This window comes from Meles meles, chromosome 5 (assembly GCF_922984935.1).
Source record: "Meles meles chromosome 5, mMelMel3.1 paternal haplotype, whole genome shotgun sequence".
Lineage (NCBI taxonomy): Eukaryota > Metazoa > Chordata > Mammalia > Carnivora > Mustelidae > Meles > Meles meles.
The window spans coordinates 122,695,005-122,717,829 of NC_060070.1; the positions used below are offsets into that span (position 1 = coordinate 122,695,005).

The 22,825-nt window shown below is 35.9% G+C and overlaps 1 protein-coding gene across 21 annotated transcripts in view; it reads left to right on the top strand.

Annotated features, from left to right (window-relative positions):
• Positions 1-21,229, top strand: part of LOC123941623 (butyrophilin subfamily 1 member A1-like) — a 37,711-nt gene extending 16,482 nt beyond the window's left edge. For 10 of the 21 annotated variants that reach the window (XR_006818312.1, XR_006818308.1, XR_006818316.1 and 7 more), the window contains 7 exons: positions 1,677-1,700; positions 2,529-2,549; positions 2,635-4,259; positions 5,328-5,354; positions 18,165-18,196; positions 20,195-20,221; positions 20,456-20,528. Coding sequence is in view for 8 of the 21 variants with exons in the window: in XM_046004993.1 (XP_045860949.1) it covers positions 1,677-1,700; positions 2,529-2,549; positions 2,635-2,655; positions 3,694-3,714; positions 4,233-4,259; positions 5,328-5,354; positions 20,195-20,221; positions 20,435-20,985 (719 nt within the window). In the remaining 13 variants the exon portion in view is untranslated. Of the gene's footprint in view, positions 1-1,676; positions 1,701-2,528; positions 2,550-2,634; positions 4,260-5,327; positions 5,355-18,164; positions 18,197-20,194; positions 20,222-20,434 lie in introns of all 21 variants that reach the window. The other 11 variants (XM_046004993.1, XM_046004991.1, XM_046004988.1 and 8 more) reach the window with 8 other exon arrangements.
• Positions 21,230-22,825: the final 1,596 nt, after the last annotated feature.

A 22,825-nucleotide genomic window follows, 5' to 3' on the forward strand; every position in this document is an offset into this window, starting at 1 on the left:
TGGAATTTAGAAACAAAATTAATGAACGAAGTAAAAGAAATACAACGCAAAAAATGGGCTCTCAACTATAGAGAACAAATCAAGAGTTACCAGAAAGGAGGTGTGAGGGGGAAGAGGTGAAACAGGTGATGGGGATTAAGAGTACACTTATCATGATGAGCACTGAGTAGCTTGTAGAATCACTGAGTCACTATATTAGACACCTGACACCAATATAATTGTGTTAATTATATTAGCATTAAAGTAGAAAAATTAATTTACAAAGGAAAAGTGGAAATATTTGCAGTGTGTGTAAGTTTTCTGCATAAAGATATTTGGAAATTAAAAAAAATTTTTTTGCACATTAATAAAGAAATTCCCAGGAAGAGATGAGAAAGATTGGAGCATATAATCTATTTGAAGAAGACTGTCAAAATTCTCTCACACTTGGTAAAAAATGTAAACTTAAAGATGCAAAATACTTGGCAAAGTATAAGCAGAATAAACTTAAAAAATACCGACATGCCTAGAATTATTTTGAGCATAATTTTTGAAAGCCAAATTAAAGAAATAACTCTTGAACTTATCTAAAGTAAAATGAGAAAGGACAAATGATTCAAAACCAGGTGACTTCACACAAGAAATCATAGAAGAGTAAAATAAAGCAAAGTCATTAAAATACTGAAAGAAAAGACTGTCAACCCACTAATCTATAAATTCAGTGAAAAAAGACTTCAGCAAAAAGACAAAAGAAAATCTTTAATGCATGTAAGAAAGAAAAGTCAAGAAAAGAAAGACAAGACAGAAATTAGTTACCAGATTTGTCTCATAAGAAATCCTAAAGAAACTTCTGGAACATAAGGGAAATAGCAGAAGGAACATGAGAAGAAGGGAAAAACATGTGGATAGAAATAAGAGATTGTAAATTCTGAAAATCAAAAATTTCTTCTATTTTGTTTTGAAAATGTGAAAAGGTGTTTTCTCTTCATCCACAAGCAATTTAATTAATGATCTAATAAATTTTACCCTCTTGAATTCATTTTTATGTTTTATCAATTATTTGAAATAAATAAGCTTAATGAATTTATTCAGAGAAAGGGAGGAAGTTAAAGGGAAACTTATCTCCACCAGAACAGAAAATGTATTACTAAAGGAAACCCTGTCCTGGATGATAGAAAAGCAATGCTTTTGGTACTTTGGCATTTTGTAAAAATAGTTTGCCCCTAAAAGAACTAATATTTGATCCTCTGTACTTTTATTTATGAATTACTTCAATTATCTTAATCAATATTTCTCATTTGATATGGACATTGGGGAAGGTATGTGCTATGGTGAGTGCTGTGAAGTGTGTAAACCTGGCGATTCACAGACCTGTACCCCTGGGGTTAATAATACATTATATGTTAATTTAAAAAAATTTTTTAAATTTCTCATTTGATTTTCAGAGAAAATAAAAGATGATGAGTTCTAAATCTTAAATCGCTTAGAAAAGGTATCATTGCAGCAAACTCAGTTTCAGACAATAAAAAGAAAAGGTGTTTGGTATCTTGACATTATACCAAATAAAACTTTCTTCCTAGTACACCAAGTGTAACTCTATTGTTACACTTGTAATTTGTTTCAGTTTAATATGTAATAAAACTTTCCTGTTTGTTTTTTTCTAAACTGTCTAAATTTCTGTCTAATTTTTTTTTCAGAGAAAAGGAAGAAAGAAGAGCAAGGTAGCCATTTTATCTTCACATAAGTACAAATCATCCAATTAGATATTGTCAGCTCTTGACTGTATGAAAGCAGCCCTGGGCATCTTGGCATTGTGTTGAACCAAGAACATCGTCCCCTAGTAAATGAATTGATTTGACCTTCTGTTACTTTATTTGCAGATCACTTCTGTTGCTCTAACTTTTGTTTACTCTTTTGCATAAGCATCATGATATCTGAAGCACTTTTGGTGATCAAATGTGATGCTGCTTGTGAAACATGTATCACAGAGCTTAACGCAGAGAAAGCAGTTAATGAATGTCAATGGGCATGTTGGGGATGATGGTGACAATGATAGTGATGGTGATGGTGATGGTGATAATTATTATGACAATGATATCATGCCTACAGAAGACTTCAGGAAATTTAAAATTATTTTTCTGCTTTACCATTTCACATAAAACAATGTGGAAACCCATAAGTTTTTCAGTAAAACACCTATAAAATAAACATAATCTTTTTTTCTCTGAAGTGACTAACCTACTATATACACAATAGGAGAAAAGATTTTTGCAAGGTTTTTTGTTCATTTTGTTTGTTTCATAATGATTCTTGTACTACTTTCTTCTAATTTTTCAAGTGAACCTAGGAAAGAAAATGGTAAAATTTAATGACTATTTACAAAATATAATATTCCTAGTGTCTATGTCATAGTAATTTTCATATTACTCTGTTTTATTTTCAAGTGAACCTAGGAAAGAAAATAGTAAAATTTAACGACTATTTACAAAATATGATATTCCCATTGTCTATGTCACAGTGATTTTCAAATTACTCTGTTTTATTTTCAGGTGAACCGTGGAAAGAAAATGGTAAAATTTAATGACTATTTACAAAATATGATATTCCTATTGTCTATGTCATAGTGATTTTCATATTGCTCTGTTTTGTTTTCAGGTGAACTCAGGGGAAAAAATGGTAAAATTTAATAACAACTTATTTTCAAGATATGATCTTCCTATATGGATTTTTGCTGCTTTTTCCTTTTCCATTCCCCCTACTTTCTCTGTATAATTTCTCTCATGATTTTCATTAGTGTTTATTATATTACTATTTCCCTTCCTGTTTCTTTCTTTGTTCTTTTCCCATTAGTTAACTCACTTCTCTCATTCACCCTTGTCTTAATTTAATTTATTGTTTTTCAGTTGTCTCCATGACGTTAGCAATAACTTCTTCTAGTGGCTCTGAAATAAGTCAGATCTAATCTGACAATATATTTGAAAGAGCTCCCAACCATGCTTGCTGTGCCCACAACCTGATTCTAAGTAAAACTGAAACTCTTCTAAATATGACACTATTTTATCAAAGAAATGTGCAATAAGTTGTTCCTTATACAGAACAAACACTACTACTCTACCTTTTGACTGAAGCGTCAGCTGGCTGGACCAAAAGTGGAGGATTATGGCATAGTTATTGAGTTTTTAATTTGCAGTTTAACTTATTTAGATTTAAATCTTTGATCTGTCCATTTACCAACAGAAACTTCACCATGTTGTTCACCCCTTTCATTCTCAGATCTTTGTTCTGTAAACAGAGGAATACTACTTCCCCATTATTTTGCTAGCATTCAATTGGGTAATTATATAAAGTCATTAGATAATACCTATTTCAGTGAATGCATTGAATAAATTGTAGCTGTTACTGCACAGATGATGGATAGTATCACATTACAGGTGATGATATTTATTAGTATCAGCATTCTAAAGTACTTCAAAAACAATATATTACTGGGGACTAGGGGAATTTTATCTTGAATTTCAAATGTAAACTAATTTATCCATGTAAGCATGTGATATATTTTTGTATTGTTTTGTTTCCAATAAGTTTTCTAAAAAAGGGAGGGCTTTTTTTTTAAACTTTAATTAAAGTAACTTATTTCACGTGTAATTCATTTAAGGAACTTTAATTTTTCTTTTCTCTGTGATATTAAAATGGAGTTTTCACTTTGTATTTCAGGAGAATTGCAAAAGGAAATTGGTAACTGTATTCCAATAGTTAAAATATTTGCAAGATATATTGTGGAAATCCCATGCTTCACATTATCCTGTTTCTTTACCTCTTCATTTTGGGTGTCTTTTACATTTTCCTATTGCCTCTCTATATTGTAGTTATCATGCTAGGAATGATTTACCTGTTTACCTTAAGTCCTAAAAATCATGTGAGTCATCTTTATTATTTTTATATAAATATATTAATATATATTTAATTTATTTATTGTTTATTATTTATATATTTATTTATTTTATATATTTATTATATATATAAATATAATAAATATATTATATTTATTATATATAAATATAATAAATATATTATATTTATTATATATAAATATAATAAATATATTATATTTATTATTTCCATAAGAAATAATTTATAAGGAGCAATGGCTTGACTAATATGATAGTGATAATTAGATTGTCAAAGAATGCATGTCTTTATTTGCATTTTCATCTCTTCAAGAGTCTCAGTCTTCTGTGTACTTTTCCTTTCAGATCAGAGAAGAGCCCAATTTAGGAATGGTAAGTAGCTCAGAAGTTCTTCCATGGCAGTTCTTAAATTCCATAAATAATAAGATTCCTAACTCAGCTCTAAACCCTGTTCCCAGAGAGTCAGGTGTATTATACCATTGCCTGTATTCACTGTGTAGGAGCATAAATGGAAGAGAATCTGTAGTTAGTTAACTCGTTTTTCCCTAATTTGGAATATCCTTTTCACTTCATCTCACTTTCTCGATTTCTTTATTCCTTCACTCTGTTCTTCCTAATTCCTTCCTTTTCTTCTTCCTTCACCTCTCTTCTTTCCTTCCATTTTCCCATCCTTCTTATCTATCTTTGTCTCAAATTACCCACCTTACTATCATTACTTCTTCATTTTCTATCTCCTTTATTTCCTTTCTTCTTTCTATTGTTTTTAGTTTGCCTTTTTTTCTGACTTTATATTTTTCCACACACAAACACAACTCAACCATTTTCCTTTTTTTAATTAATTAATTTATTTATTTATTTTCAGCATAACAGTATTCATTGTTTTTGCACAACACCCAGTGCTCCATGCAATACGTGCTCTCCCTATTACCCACCACCTGGTTCCCCAACCTCCCACCCCCTGCCCCTTCAAAACCCTCAGGTTGTTTTTCAGAGTCCACAGTTTCTCATGCTTCATCTTCCCTTCCAATTTCCCTCAACTCTCTTCTCCTCTCCATCTCCCCATGTCCTCCATGGTCTTTGTTATGCCCACAAATAAGTGAAACCATATGATACTTGATTCTCTCTGCTTGACTTATTTCACTCAGCATAGTCTCTTCCAGTCTCGTCCATGTTGCTACAAAAGTTGGGTATTCATCCTTTCTGATGGAGGCATAATACTCCATCGTGTCAATGTACCACATCTTCCTTATCCATTCGTCCGACAACTCAACCATTTTCTAGTTTAAGAAAGGAATGGTCACATGCTTGTGAGGAAGGAAAGCAACAGACAGATAAATATGTCACTCAATGCTTAAAGAATGTCAGCGATGAGAAGAGAGGAAAAGATATAAGAAGGACCAGGAGAGAGTAATAATATTTCATCATTTTGTTCACCTGCAGACTGGCAGAACGCATCATTGTACCCTGGTGAGTACATTATCCTGACTTTGATAATTTTCTTTGAATCTAAGATATGTAACTAAGCTCCTAAATTCTTCAAGATTTTATGCTACCAACTACCACATGACAGAGAAAAAAGTGTACTTCTGTTCCATAGAAAACTTACCAAGAAATATAAATTACTTTTCTTTCCATCTTTTTCTAGCCTGTGTCTCACAGGACACTTACAAGTTAATTAAAGAAGATATTAAGAAATAAAAATAGTATCTTGTCAATTTAACAAATTTCCTTTTTTCTATCACAATTCAAGGAAGTTTTATATTTATGTGAAATAATCCTAGCTACTCTTTCAAATAAACATCAAAACATGAAAAAGTTTAGCAAGCTAGAGTGCATCTTTAATGTGTATACAAATATTCCTGGTTAAGAAGATCTACTTGGAAGATACCCTCTAAGCAAAGACTTAGACCTAGACTCTTTCATTGTGTAACTTTTCAATATTCTAGATGTCCTTCAAAGACAGTCAAAATTTTTTGAGAAAAAGAAATGTGAATATCACCAAAATCTATAGTGTTTGGTGACAGGGGTTGACAGGGCATTGACCATGTACACCTACATAGGCCAGTTCTGTCATGTGGTTTCACCTAGGCAAAAAGGGAGCTGGGAAAGGTGGTTTAGCTGTTTTCCCAGAAAACAGAAAAGCAATGAGTATTGTTAGAGTTTTGCCATCTCTACAACAAGTTGACTTTCGGGTAACCAAAGATCAATTTAATCCTCTTTTCCTGTATTTATCTAACTTGGTCTTTTTTCAAAAAGAGGAGCCAAGGGTCCATGGAGTCACTGCAACTAACCCTAAGGCCAAGATCTCTAGGAGATGCCCACTTGTCTTCTGTCAGTGGATGTAACTCTTCTGGATCTTGAAATCTGTGTACTCATAGACAGGAGTTGTCTGCACTCTTCATTCCATACTTAGACTATGCAATAAAACATGGATAACAATTTATGTATGGAATAAGGAAGGAGAAAGCACCACAGTCATCATTTACCAACAGCAGTAAGAATTTCCACCAGGGATATTGGGAAGGCCCCCTATTCTGAGGGTGGAAGTGTTTTCCTGATTATGTAGATCCTTGTTCTACTCTTGAGATGTAACTTGCTTCCAGTTTTCCTCAATAGCCCTTGGCTCTCCCCCACTTGAAATGTATAGTGGCGAAGCACTCTTCTGGCTCGTGCAAATTTATTTCAAAATATGCTTTGCAGCTTTCATGCTTACATATGTTTTACTCTAAGCTCATTTTTTTTTGGAGAAAATGTTATTGGATATAATATACATACTATACATCTAAGTAAGTGTTCACTCATTTTTTAAAAATCAATTCAATGATTTGTTAATACATTTACACAGTTGGGCAACAATCAATCATCAAATCCAGTTTTAGAAGATTTCTATCACCTGGAAAGATCTTTTGTTTCCATTTTCTGCCAGTCCTTTCCCAGGCTCAGGCAATCCCTACTCACTCTCTCTTATAGCTTTGCCTTTTGGACATGTATAATTGGAATCATGTAATAAATGGTCTTTCTTTTCTTTTTTTTTCCCATTTAACATGTTTTTGAGACTCTCCTTTTAGTGTGTTTTAGTACTTTGTTCTTTTATATTGCCAGATAGTATTCCATTGTAAGGATATGCCACATTATGCTTATTTATACCCTAGATAATAGGTATTTAGAATACTTCCACTTTGTTTTATGGTTTTAAGTTTTAATTTAAATTCTAGTTAGTTAACACATAGTGTAATATTAGTTTCAGAAATAGAATTTAGTGATTCATTCACATATAACACCCTGTGCTCACCACAGCAATTGCCCTCCTTATTACCCATCACCCATTTAGCCCATTCCCTGAACCCACCTCCCCTCCAGAAATCCTCAGTTTGTTCTGTGTTGTTAAGAGGCTGTGTTATGGTTTCTCTCTCTCTCTCTTTTTTCTCACCCTATGTTCATCTATTTCATTTCTTAAATTCCACGTATGAGTGAGGTCTGGTATTTTTCTTTCTCTGACTGACTGAACCTCACTTAACATAATACACTCTAGCTCCATCCATGTTGTTGCAAAATGATAAGATTTTATTCTTTCTTATGGTTGAGTAATGTTCCATTTTACATATATGTGTGTGTATGTATATGTATACATTCACATATACAAAAATGTATACATACATATACATACTCATATATGTATGTATATGTATGTATATATGTATGTGTATATATACATGTATGTATATATCTATGTATGTGTGTATGTATACATTTTTGTATATACAAATATATACAAATATGTATACATTTGTATATACACATATATACATACATATATATGTATGTATATATGTATACATTTTTACATATATATACATACATATATGTATGTGTATATATGTATACATTTTTGTATATATATATATTACATACACACATACCACAATTTCTTTACCCATTCAACAGTCAATGAACATTTGGGCTCTTTCCATAATTAAGCTATTGTAAATAAAGCTGCTATAAACATCAGTATGCATGTGTCCCTTCAAGCCAATATTTCTTAAACTTTAGTTAAATACTTAGTATCACAATTGCTGGATCATAGGGTAGTTCTATTTTTAACTTTTTGAGGAAACTCTAGACTGTTTTCCACAGTGGATGCACCAGTTTCCACATTTGAAGCCTCATGAAAAATTCTGCTAGGAACCTTCACATACACATCTTTGATCGAAAATATGTTTTACTTTTTCTTGGTTATAGATTAGGAGCGGGAATTCTAAATCATATGATAAATTTATGTTTAACATGCAATGAAATTGTCAAACTGTTAACCAAAGTGTCTGTACCATTTTACATTTTGGACAGCAATACATGACCGCATTTGTTATTATCTGTAATCTCATTATGGTCTTCTTAGTGGATGTGAAGTGTATCTTTTTGTGGTGTTGGTTTGACTTTCTCTAATGTAAAATGATGTTGTAAAATATTATTTGATGTGGTTTACAGCCTTTGTATTACTTCCTTGATGAAATATCTATTTATTATTTTATTATTTATTATTTGATGTGGTTTACAGCCTTTGTATTACTTCCTTGATGAAATATCTATTATTTTACCATTTTAAATTTAATTTTTATTTTTTAAAAACAATTTATTTATTTATCTGGAAGAGAGAGCAAATGAGAGAGAGTGAGCAAGTGTGCATGAGCAGGGAAGGGAAGGGTGGAGGAGAGGGAGAAACAGATTCTCCACTGAGCAGGAATCCGGACAGGGGGCTCGAAGCTAGGACCCTGGGATCATGACATAAGCAGAGGCTTAAACAATTATGCCACCCAGGCACCCTATTTTGCCATTTTTCAATTGGAATGTTTGTCATCCCATTTTTGACTTTTAAGAAATCTTTTTATTTGGATACAAATCTTTTATCAGATAAATTGTTTGAACATATTTTTTTTTCTAGTCTTTGTATTGTCCTTCCATTTTCTTTTTTAAAATTATTTTTATTAACATATAATGTATTATTTGCCCCAGGGGTACAGGTCTGTGAATCATCAGGCTTACACACTTCACAGCACTCATCATAGCACATACCTTCCCCAATGTCCATAACCCAACCACACTCTCCCTACCTCCCCAACCCCCAGCAACCCTCAGTTTGTTTATGAGATTAAGAGTCTCTTATGGTTTGTCTCCGTCCTGATCCCATCTTGTTTCATTTTTTTCCTTCCCTACCCCCAAAACCCCCACCCTGCCTCTCAAATTCCTCATATCAGAGAGATCATATGATAATTGTCTTTCTCTAATTGACTTATTTCATTCAGAATAATACCCTCTGGTTCCATCCACATCATTGCAATGGCAAGATTTCATTTTTTATGGCGGCATAGTATTCCATTGTGTGTGTGTGTGTGTGTGTGTGTGTGTGTGTGTGTGTGTGTATACACACACACACACCACTTCTTCTATATCCATTCATCTATTGATGGACATCTCGGTTCTTTCCATAGTTTGGCTATTGTGTACATTGCTGCTATAAACATTTGGGTGCATATGCCCCTCTGGATCACTACATATGTATTTTTAGGGTAAATACCCAGTAGTGCGATTGCTGGGTCTTAGGGTAGCTCTATTTTCAACTTTTTGAGGAATCTTCATGTTGTGGAGTGACTGCACCACTTGCATTCCCAGAGTGGCATTTTTCCAGAGTGACTGCACCAGCCTGCATTTCCACCAACAGTGTAGGAGGGTTACCCTTTCTCTTCATCCTCACTAACATCTGTCGTTTTGAGACTTGTTAATTTTAGACATTCTGACTGGTGTGAGGTGATATCTCATTGTGGTTTTGATTTGTATTTCCCTGATGCTGAGTGATGTGGAGCACTTTTGCATGTGTCTGTTGGCCATCTGCATGTCTTCTTTGCAGAAATATCTGTTCATGTCCTCTGCCCATTTCTTTTTTTTTTAATTTAAATATTTTATTTATTTATTTGACAGACAGAGATCACAATTAGGCAGAAAGGCAGGCAGAGAGAGAGAGAGAGAGAGGAGGAAGCAGGCTCCCTGCGGAGCAGAGAGCCTGATGCAGGACTCGATCCCAGGACCCTGAGATCATGACCTGAGCCGAAGGCAGAGGCTTAACCACTGAGCCACCCAGGCGCCCCCCTCTGCCCATTTCTTGATTGGATTATTTGTTCTTTGGCTGTTGAGTTTGATAAATCTATATAGATTTTGGATACTAGCCCTTTATCAATTATGTCATTTGCAAATATCTTCTCCCATTCTATCAGTTGTCTTTTGGTTTTGTGGACTGTTTCCTTTGCTGTGCAAGAGCTTTTGATCTTGATGAAATCCCAATAGTTCATTTTTGCCCTTGCTTCCTTGTTTCTGGTGATGTTTCTAGGAAGAAGTTGCTACGGCTGAGGTTGAAGAGGTTGCTGACTGTGTTCTCCTCAAGGATTTTGATGGATTCCTGTCTCACATTGAGGACTTTCATTCATTTGGAGTCTATTTTTGTGTGTGGTGTAAGGAAATGGTCCAGTTTCATTCTTCTGCATGTGGCTGTCCAATTTTCCCAACACCATGTGTTGAAGAGACTGTCTTTTTCCCAATGGACATTCTTTCCAGCTTTGTCGAAGATTAGTTGACCATAGGGTTGAGGGTCCATTTCTGGGCTCTCTATTCTGTTCCATTGATCTATGTGTCTGTTTTTGTGCTGGTACCATACTGTCCTGCTGATGACAGCTGTGTAATAGAGCTTGAAGTCTGGAATTGTGATGCCACTAACTTTGGCTTTCTTTTTCAACATTCCTCTGGCTATTTAGGGTCTTTTCTGGTTCCATATAAATTTTAGGATTATTTGTTCCATTTCTTTGAAAAAAATGGATGGCATTTTGATAGGGATTGCATTAAATGTGTAGATTGCTCTCAGTAGCATACACATTTTTACAATATTTGTTCTTCCAATCCAAAAGCGTGGAAAGTTTTTCCAGTTTTTGTGTCTTCTTCAATTTCTTTCATGAGTACTTAATAGTTTTCTGAGTACGGATCCTTTGCCTCTTTGGCTAGGTTTATTCCTAGGTAACTTATGGTTTGGGTGCAATTATAAATGGGATTGGCTCCTTAATTTCTCTTTCTTCTGTCTTTCTGTTGGTGTATAGAAATGCAACTGATTTCTGTTCATTGATTTTATACCCTTATACTTTACTGAATTTCTGTATGAGTTCTAGCAATTCTGGAGCGGAGTCTTTTGGGATATCCACATAAAGTATCATATCATCTGCAAAGAGTGAGAGTTTGACTTCTTCTTTGCTGATTCGGATGCCTTTTATTTCCTTTTGTTGTCTGATTGCTAAGGCTAGGACTTCTAGTACTATGTTGAATAGCACTGGTGATAGTGGACATCCCTGCCGTATTCCTGACCTTAGGGTAAAAGCTCTGTTTTTCCCCATTGAGAATGATATTCACTGTGAGTCTTTCATAGATGGCTTTGATGACATTGAGGTATGTACCCTCTATCCCTACACTTTGAAGAGGTTTTTTGTTTTTTGGTTTTTGTTTGTTTGTTTGTTTTTAAAGACTTTATTTATTTGACAGAGAGACACACAGAGAGAGGGAACACAAGCAGGGTGAGTGGGAGAGGGAGAAGCAGGCTTCCTGCTAAGCAGGGAGCCCAATGTGGGACTTGATACCAGCACCCTGGGATCATGAACTGAGCCGAAGGCAGATACTTAACAGCTGAGCGACCAGGCCCCCCTGAAGACTTTTGATCATGAAAGGATGCTATACTTTGTCAAATGCTTTTCAGCATCTACTAAGAATATCATATGGTTCTTGTTCTTTCTTTTATTAATGTATTGTATCATATCGATTTGTGGATGTTGAAACAATCTTGCAACCCGGAAATAAATCCCACTTGGTCGTAGTGAATAATCCTTTAAATGTACTGTTGGATCCTATTGGCTAATATTTTGGTGAGAATTTTTGCATCTGTGTTCATCAAGGATATTAGTCTGTAATTCTCCTGGTGCACACCCCCGTTTGGAGTTTCCAATCCCAGCAGATTACTGCCTCATGCTCCTGCACCAGTCCTCCTGGAGGAGGAAGGATGGAGTCTCTCCGGATCTGTCACTTGTGAGGGTCCCTGCTTGAAAAGCGGTGGCCTGACTGTGCCTTGGATCACAGTTTAAGGTAACGCAAGCTGAGAGCTCACTCCTGTGCTCCATCTCTACAGCCGGCTTCCCCTCTCTGATACCTGGCAGCTTGCCACACTCAGACACCCCCAGTCTTTCTGTGATCCTGTGGGTCCCGAGACCACACTGTCGCCTTGAGGGCTCCACCACTGCTTAGCCTCTGGAGCAATATCCCTCAGTGGGACAAACTTCTAAAAGTTCTGATTTTTTTGCTCCACTTCTCCACTGCTTGCAGGAGCCAGTCCCTCCCCCTGCAGTCTATCTTCTTGTCACTTTGGATTCACTTCTCCACACATTCTACCTTCCGGAAAGTGGTCAATTTTCTGTTCCTAGAATTGCTGCTCTTCTCCTCCTCTATCTCCTGTTGAATTTGTAGGTGTTCAGACTCATTTGATAACTATCTAGCTGAACTCCTGGACCTAATGATTTCTAGTCCGCTACTCCTCCACCATCTTGCTTCCCCCCAAAGATTAATTTTTTTAATTAAATTTTTTTATTTTTTCAGCGTAACAGTATTCATTGTTTTTGCACCACACCCAGTGCTCCATGCAATACGTGCCCTCCCTATTACCCACCACCTGGTTCCCCAACCTCCCACCCCCTGCCCCTTCAAAACCCTCAGGTTGTTTTTCAGAGTCCACAGTTTCTCATGCTTCATCTTCCCTTCCAATTTCCCTCAACTTCCTTCTCCTCTCCATCTCCCAATATCCTCCATGTCATTTGTTATGCTCCACAAATAAGTGAAACCATATGATACTTGACTCTCTCTGCTTGACTTATTTCACTCAGCATAATCACTTCCAGTCCCGTCCACGTTGCTGCAAAAGTTGGGTATTCATCCTTTTTTTTTTTATAAACATATAATGTATTTTTATCCCCAGGGGTACTGGTGTGTGAATCACCAGGTTTACACACTTCACAGCACTCACCATAGCACATACCCTCCCCAATGTCCATAACCCCCTCCCCCTGTCCCAACCCCACCTCCCCCCAGGAATCCCCAGTTTGTTTTGTGAGATTAAGGGTCATTTATGGTTTGTCTCCCTCCCAATTCCATCTTGTTTCATTTACTCTTCTCCTATCCCCCTAACCCCCCATGTTGCATCTCCACGCCCTTATATCAGGGATATCATATGATAGTTGTATTTCTCCGATTGACTTATTTCACTAAGCATGATACCCTCTAGTTCCATCCACGTCGTCGCAAATGGCAAGATTTCATTTCTTTTGATGGCTGCATAGTATTCCATTGTGTATATATACCACTTCTTCTTTATCCATTCATCTGTGGATGGACATCTAGGTTCTTTCCATAGTTTGGCTATTGCAGACATTGCTGCTATAAGCATTCGGGTACACGTGCCCCTTCAGATCACTACGTTTGTATCTTTAGGGTAAATACCCAGTAGTGCAATTGCTGGGTCATAGGGTAGTTCTATTTTCAACATTTTGAGGAACCTCCATGCTGTTTTCCAGAGTGGTTGCACCAGCTTGCATTCCCACCAACAGTGTAGGAGAGTTCCCCTTTCTCCACATCCTCGCCAGCATCTCTCATTTCCTGACTTGTTCATTTTAGCCATTCTGACAGGTGTGAGGTGATATCTCATTGTGGTTTTGATTTGTATTTCCCTGATGCCGAGTGATGTGGAGCACTTTTTCATGTGTCTGTTGGCCATCTGGATGTCTTCTTTGCAGAAATGTCTGTTCATGTCCTCTGCCCATTTATTGATTGGATTGTTTGTTCTTTGGGTGTTAAGTTTCCTAAGTTCCTTATAGATTTTGGATACTAGCCCTTTATCTGATATGTCGTTTGCAAATATCTTCTCCCATTCTGTCAGTTGTCTTTTGGTTTTGTTAACTGTTTCCTTTGCTGTGCAAAAGCTTTCAATCTTGCTGAAGTTCCAATAGTTCTTTCTTGCCCTTGCTTCCCTTGCCTTTGCCGATGTTCCTAGGGAGAAGTTGCTACGGCTAAGGTCGAAGAGGTTGCTGCCTGTGTTCTCCTCAAGGATTTAGATGGATTCCTTTCTCACATTGAGGTCCTTCATCCATTTTGAGTGTATTTTTGTGTGTGGTTTAAGGAAGTGGTCCAATTTCATTTTTCTGCATGTGGCTGTCCAATTTTCCCAGCACCATTTTTTGAAGAGGCTGTCTTTTTTCCATTGGACATTCTTTCCTGCTTTGTCGAAGATTAGTTGACCATAGAGTTGAGGGTCTATTTCTGGGCTCTCTATTCTGTTCCACTGATCTATGTGTCTGTTTTTGTGCCAGTACCATGCTGTCTTGATGATGACAGCTTTGTAATAGAGCTTGAAGTCCGCAATTGTGATGCCACCAACTTTGGCTTTCTTTTTCAATATTCCTTTGGCTATTCGAGGTCTTTTCTGGTTCCATATAAATTTTAGGATTATTTGTTCCATTTCTTTGAAAAAAATGGATGGGATTTTGATAGGGATTGCATTAAATGTGTAAATTGCTTTAGGTAGCATGGACATTTTCACAATATTTATTCTTCCAATCCAGGAACATGGAACATTTTTCCATTTCTTTGTGTCTTCCTCAATTTCTTTCATGAGTACTTTATAGTTTTCTGCATATAGATTCTTAGCCTCTTTGGGTAGGTTTATTCCTAGGTATCTTACAGTTTTGGGTGCAATTGTAAATGGAATTGACTCCTTAATTTCTCTTTCTTCTGTCTTGTTGGTGGTGTACAGAAATGCAACTGATTTCTGTGCATTGATTTTATATCCTGACACTTTACTGAATTCCTGTACAAGTTCTAGCAGTTTTGGAGTAGAGTCTTTTGGGTTTTCCACATATAGTATCATATCATCTGCGAAGAGTGATAGTTTGACTTCTTCTTTACCAATTTGGATGCCTTTAATTTCTTTTTGTTGTCTGATTGCTGAGGCTAGGACTTCTAATACTATGTTGAATAGCAGTGGTGATAATGGACATCCCTGCCGTGTTCCTGACCTTAACGGAAAAGCTTTCAGTTTTTCTCCATTGAGAATGATATTTGCGGTGGGTTTTTCATAGATGGCTTTGATAATATTGAGGTATGTGCCCTCTATCCCTACGCTTTGAAGAGTTTTGATCAGGAAGGGATGCTGTACTTTGTCAAATGCTTTTTCAGCATCTATTGAGAGTATCATATGGTTCTTGTTCTTTCTTTTATTAATGTGTTCTATCACATTGATTGATTTGCTGATGTTGAACCAACCCTGCAGCCCTGGAATAAATCCCACTTGATCGTGGTGAATAATCCTTTTCATGTACTGTTGAATCTTATTGGCTTGTATTTTGGTGAGAATTTTTGCATCTGTGTTCATCAAGGATATTGGTCTGTAGTTCTCTTTTTTGGTGGGATCCTTGTCTGGTTTTGGGATCAAGGTGATGCTGGCCTCATAAAATGAGTTTGGAAGTTTTCCTTCCATTTCTATTTTTTGGCACAGTTTCAGGAGAATAGGAATTAGTTCTTCTTTAAATGTTTGGTAGAATTCCCCTGGGAAGCCATCTGGCCTTGGGCTTTGTTTGTTTGGAGATTTTTGATGACTGTTTCAATCTCCTTACTGGTTATGGGCCTATTCAGCTTTTCTATTTCTTCCTGGTTCAGTTGTGGTAGTTTATATGTCTCTAGGAATGCATCCATTTCTTCTAGATTGTCCAATTTGTTGGCATAGAGTTGCTCATAGTATGTTCTTATAATTGTCTGTATTTCTTTGGTGTTAGTTGTGATCTCTCCTCTTTCATTCATGATTTTATTTATTTGGGTCCTTTCTCTTTTCTTTTTGATAAGTCTGGCCAGGGGTTTATCAATCTTATTAATTCTTTCAAAGAACCAGCTCCTATGATTTATTTTTTAAAATTTTGGAAAAGTACACCAGTAAAGCCAACTGGGACTGGGAATTTCTTTGTGGAAAGTTTATAATTAATAATAATTCTTATAATTGTATCACTAATAAGTAACTAAGATATTGGCAAATTAGTAAATTTTAGTTAGTAAATAAGTGAATTAGCAAATTAACAAATTATTAGTAAATATCAATAAATTAGTAAGTTTTATTACTTAATATTTAATACTTAATTAATATTACTATTTATTGGTAATAAATTAATAAATAAGATATTAAATCTTACTTGTTTGAGCTCTATCTAGATTTTCTATTTCTTAAGCCATTGTCAGTAATTTGGATTTTAAAGAATTTTTGCATTTCATCTAAGTCTAATTTAGTAACATAGGGATTTTCATAGAAATCCCATTTTAGCCCTCTAATTTCCGAGAGTGTAATAGTGATGTCCCGTCTGAGTTGATTATTGTGGCTTTAAATTTTTTTCTTTTTCTTTTTTTTAAGTTTTAATTTTTTTTTCAAATTCCAGTTAGTTCACATAGTGTAATATATATATATTTTTTATTTTCAGCGTAACAGTATTCATTGTTTTTGCACCACACCCTGTGCTCCATGCAATACGTGCCCTCCTTATTACACCACCTGGTTCCCCAACCTCCCACTCCTGCCCTTTCAAAACCCCCAGGTTCTTTTTCAGAGTCCATAGTCTCTCATGGTTCATCTCCCCTTCCAATTTCCCTCAACTCCCTTCTCTCCATCTCCCCATGTCCTCCATGTTCTTTGTTATGCTCCACAAATAAGTGAAACCATATGATACTTGACTCTCTCTGCTTGACTTATTTCGCTCAGCATAATCTCTTCCAGTCCTGTCCATGTTGCTGCAAAAGTTGGGTATTCATCCTTTCTGATGGAGGCATAATACTCCATCGTGTATATGGACCACATCTTCCTTATCCATTCATCCGTTGAAGGGCATCTTGGTTCTTTCCACAGTTTGGTGACTGTGGCCATTGCTGCAATAAACATTGGGGTACAGATGGTTCTTCTTTTTACTCCATCTGTATCTTTGTGGTAAATACCCAGCAGTGCAATTGCAGGGTCCTAGGGAAGCTCTATTTTTAATTTCTTGAGGAATCTCCACACTGTTCTTCTAAGTGGCTGCACCAACTTGCATTCCCACCAACAGTGTAAGAGGGTTCCCCTTTCTCCACATCCTCTCCAACACACATTGTTTCCTGTCTTGCTAATTTTGGACAGTCTCTTCAATAAATGGTGCTTGGAAAACTGGACAGCTATATGTAGAAGAATGAAACTTGACCATTCTCTTACACCATACACAAAGATGAACTCGAAATGGATAAAAGACCTCAACGTGAAACAGGAATCCATCAGAATCCTAAGGAGAACATAGGCAGTAACCTCTTCAATATCAGCCACAGCAACCTCTTTCAGGATATGTCTCCAAAGGGAAAGGAAACAAAAGTGAAAATGAACTTTTGGGACTTCATCAAGATCAAAAACTTCACACAACAAAGGAAACAGTTAACAAAACAAAAAGGCAACCCACGGAATGGGAGAAGATATTTGCAAATGACAGTACAGACAAAAGGTTGATATGCAGGATCTATAAAGAACTCCTCAAACTGAACACACACAACAAAGATATCAAAACCACATTGAGATATCACCTTACACCAGTTTGAATGGCCAAAATTAGCAAGACACACAGTGTAATATTAATTTCAGGTGTATAGTTTCATGATTCAGAACTTTCACACAACACCTGGTGCTCAATATAACAAGTGCCTGTGCTTCTTATTATTGACCTTTGCTGACTTTTCTAAGAAGGAGCATTTACTTAACTGACTGACACAGCCAAATATTGAATTTAGGGTTTTCTTCATTGATTGATCTTTTTATAAAGATTTTATTTATTTATTAGATAGAGCATGAGGGTGGGGGAAGGCACAGAAGAAGAAGGGAGAAGTAGACTCCCCACTGAGCAGAGAGTCCACAACATGGCTCCATCCCAGGACTCTGAGAACATGACCTAAGCCAAAGGCAGATGCTTAACCAATCAAACCACCCAAGCACCCCTTCTTCATTGATTTCTAATTTCATTACTTTTGATTACTTCAAGCTCAGTTTATTACTTACTTTTTAGTCTCTTTAAGGAGAAGCTTAGTTTATTGGTTTAATTAGTAATTGGTTTAATTCTCCTTTTCTATAGAAGACATTTAAAACTCTACATTTCCCTTTAGGCTCTGCTTTTAGCTGCATCCAGTAGATTTTGGTATGTAATATTTTCACTTTCATTCAACTCAAAATAGCTTCTAAATTCTCCTTTGATTCCTTTTTGTTCCATAGATTATTTAGAAATATATTGTTTAATACCAAATTTTTCTTTATTTCTAAAATTTGCTCCTGTTTTCATTTTCAACTTGATTCCACTGTAATAAGATAAGATCCTTTTATGGACATTTTTTATTAATCATTTTAGTTTTTCCTAACTGAGTGTATCTCAATGTGCTGTGTGCCCTTGTCAGTTGCCTTTGTGCATTTCTAGAATTCAAAAGTTCCAATTTGAGAACTTTTCCAGTCTTATTATTGCTTTGGGAGAGAGAATTTATCAAGCCATTCATTAAGTCATTACAGAAGCCCTTTGCTTCATGTTCTTTTTTGTTTGTTTGTTTAAAGATTTCATTTATTTATTTGACATTTGACAGAGATCACAAGTAGAGAGAGGCAGAGAGGCAGGCAGAGACAGAGAGGAGGAAGCAGGCTTCCTGCTGAGCAGAGAGCCTGATTTGGGGCTTGATCCCAGGACCCTGGGATCATGACCTGAGCCGAAGGCAGAGGCTTTAAACCACTGAGCCACCCAAGCGCCCTGCTTCATGTTATTTTTGACAACTTTTTCATCTGAATTTCATAGACCTCTCATATATTTCCTCCCAGTTAGCTTCATGTAGCAATAATTATATCCAAAGTGACTATAGATGTATTTGCCAACCTGATTTATTTTCTTATACATCTCCTTTTATGGTTGGTTTCTTGAAGCCACCTGAACCAACTATGAAAAATTCATTATTTTAACTTGTTCTTTTCCTTAAGTCACTTTGTTCAATAAAGAATTGCACTCTTCCTTTGTGCTAAAAAAAAAAAAAAAAACAACACTATTTAACTTCATCTCTTCTCTGGAGTGGTCTAGAAAAGTGATTGCCATACTTTTCTGTAAAGATTCATATTATAAATAGTTTAAGGTTTGTGGGCTATATGGTCTGCTCACAATTACTCAGTGGTGCCTTGTACACTAAGGAGCCATAGGCAATACATAATAAATTAGTGTGGCTGTCTTTCAATAAAATTGTGTTTACAAAGACAGTTGGTGGGCTGATTCTTGGTTTAGAAAAGGTTACCTTTTTAAACTCTAATACTTGCCCATTTATTGGAGTTTTTCTATTTATTTTGATTCATGCCTAGGAACACATGATATGCTTTCCAAATGATCATAGGAAACAGTTTTAGCAAATGTTTCCTCTACTTATTATGGATGTCCATGTTTGTGGTCAGTTTTATCTGTTTTGTCATGTCTATTGCCTAAGCACTAAACCAGACCACACATTTTCATCTTTAGGCTGTACTTTCTGCATTGAGTAGTATAATTAACTTTGTTTTTGTAAAAATACCTATATCTCCATGGTTAACACAATGGCTTGGTATTCCTCACTTCTGCAAATGATAATATGAGAATATCTAGTTCTATGTCTCTCTTGGGCAACTGCCTTCAAAATAGTAACTCTGAGAACCAGGAATCTTCTGATCTCTTGTATTCTCCAATTTTAGAGTCTTTCCTCTTAGTCTTGTACCTAGGGAAGCAGTGGGAAAGTGTTAAAATGGGACTGAGAATGAAAAATATCATATGAACTATTTTATTGTTGAAAGTATAAATGGTATGTTTCCTGCTGTGCACATTTTATTGACCATAACTCAGTCACATAAACTCACCTAAATGCAATGGGATAGGGGATGGAAACATGTAACTTTACTGCCTATTTAAAAAGAGGATAATTATTTTGGGACATCTCTATTCAATACCAAAGAAAATACAAGTTAGAGGAATTAATTCTTATGGGAATATTTAACAAGATAAGCAGTGAAAACTTTAGGTCAAGCAAAAGTTACTGAATAAATTTGGGAAATAAACAAAATAAGTGTTAGAGGGAAGAAATTACCTCTTTTGCCAATAAATTCAAATATTAGGGCTGATGATGCATATTTATGTTCTTTTCAGACTGGAGGAAAGAATTTTTCCAGGCTGGTGAGTCATTCCCTGGTGGTCTAACAGGGCCTCTACTCCTTATGCTCCAGCTCAGTCTCTGGAGAAGTTTCTGGAGGGCAGATGAAAAACTCCACTGAGAATATATACGAATATATACACTTCCCACAGCCCCAAGATATCTCAGGCTAACACAGCTATCTCTGTTTCCAGGATCACTCTAACCTTTTCAGAGAATATTATTCTGTCTTTCAGAGAATATTATTGTCTTTGCAGCAAATGTCATTCTTGATCCAGCCACAGCCCATCCTGCACTCATCTTGTCTGAAGAGAACAGATGTGTAAGCTGTGGAAAGAAGCCTCAAGATCTACCTAAGGACCCACAGAGATTTAATTCCCTTCCCTGTGTTCTGGGACACCCAGTCATCACCTCAGGGAGGTGCTACTGGGAAGTAGACATCAGAGATAGTGGAGCCTGGGACCTGGGAATATGCAGGAATAATGTAATGAGGCAGGGGAGGATTTGTATAAAACCTGAGGATGGTTTCTGGGCCATCAGGTTTTATAAAGATGAGTACTGGGCACTCACTTCTCCAGAAATGCAGCTTACTGTAAGAGAGCACCCTGCCAGAATGTGTATTTTCTTAGAATATGAGGATGGACGTATCTCATTCTACAATATGACAGATAAATCCCACATTCACACCTTCTCTCAAGGTTCCTTTAATGGGTCTGTAAGGCCTTTTTTCAGGCTTTGGCTCAATGATTCAAAACATTTGACCATCTGTCCAGTGCCTGAAGCATAACCCTTAATGTGGTCCCGCCCCTATATTAGCAGCATCCTAAGACCTGCAGGTCAGTCTGGATTGAAGTACGAGGACATGACATGAATTCTCCTATACCAAAAACAAATTATTTTTTCTTGTCCTTTTCTTTGATTCTCCTTAACATTTTATCTCCTTCATAAATGACTTCTCAAAGGCATGGTGCAGCATGGAAAAATGTGTGCTACTTATGCTATGTTTAATAAAAATGTATATACATATAAAACATATGCACATTCATATAATATGACCATTTTATTACTATAAGTATACACAAGGAACTAGTGTGTATCATTGCCCAAACAATGTTGAAACTTCTTTAATCTGACAAATGTAGGAATAAGGAGAATAACCTTTTATTTTATACTCCTTTGTATCTTTGGGTTTTGAACTATGTTTATAAAATGAACTATGTTTATAAAATTTTGTTTGTTTGTTTCATTTTTCTATTATTTAATATTATTTATAATAATTTTATAGTGATATTTCACTAAATTTTTGCTTGAATTTCTCTAATGGGTAGTAAAGCATCTTTTCTTGTGCTTGTATACCATTTGTGCATCTTCTGCATGAAGTGTCTGTTTAAATGCATAGTCTATTTTCTAAACATTTCAATAGAATTTACTTGAAGAACAGTTTTAGGTTTACCAAAAAATTGTGCAGAAAGTACAAAAAGTTTATATATGTACCCACTCTTCCCTAGTGGAATTTCACCTAGTAATGTCTTGAGGTAGTGCTTTTTTACAATTGAGGACCAATTTGACAGATTATTGTTAACTAAATTACATCATTTACATGAGACCCACTCTTTGTTGTACCTTCTATGGGGATTTTGACAAATAAGTGATGTCATGGCATTACAGTACCATACAGAATAGTTTCGTGCCCCTAAATATGTTCTGTGCTCCACCCATTTATTCTTCTTCTCCTTCTGACTTCTGACCACCCCTGATCTTTTTACCCTTTCTTTTTTTTTCTTTCTTTTTTTTTCCATTTTATTTATTTTTTCAGCGTAACAGTATTCATTCTTTTTGCACAACACCCAGTGCTCCATGCAAAACGTGCCCTCCCTATTACCCACCACCTGTTCCCCCAACCTCCCAGCCCTGACCCTTCAAAACCCTCAGGTTGTTTTTCAGAGTCCATAGTCTCTTATGGTTCGCCTCCCCTTCCAAATTTTTTTTTTTTAATAAACATATAATGTATTTTTATCCCCAGGGGTACAGGTCTGTGAATCGCCAGGTTTACACACTTCACAGCACTCACGATAGCACTTACCCTCCCCAATGTCCATAGCCCCCTCCCCCTCTCCCAATCCCACCTCCCCCCAGCAACCCCCAGTTTGTTTTGTGAGATTAAGAGTCATTTATGGTTTGTCTCCCTCCCAATGAAACAAGATGGGATTGGGAGGGAGACAAATCTTTTTACCCTTTCAATAAGTTTGCCTTTCCCCAATGTTAGATAGTTGAAATTATACAGATAAGTAGCTTTTTTTAGAATGGTTTCCTTCACTTAGAAAAATGCATTTAAGGTTTTACCATGTCTTTTTGTTGCCTGATAGCACACTTAGTCTTATTGTTAAATAATATTTCATCATAAGAATATACCATACTTGGTGTGTGTATCCATCCTCCTGGTGAAGGACATTTGGGTTCTTCCAGTTTGGAACAATTATGAATAAAGCTAATATAAGTACTCAAGTGTAAATCATTTGTGGACATACATTTTCAGCTCATTTGTGTAAATACATAGGAGTATGATTGCTGTACCCTAGTGTATGACTATCAACAATTAATTAGAGTTCCTGTTTCGTATTCTTGGC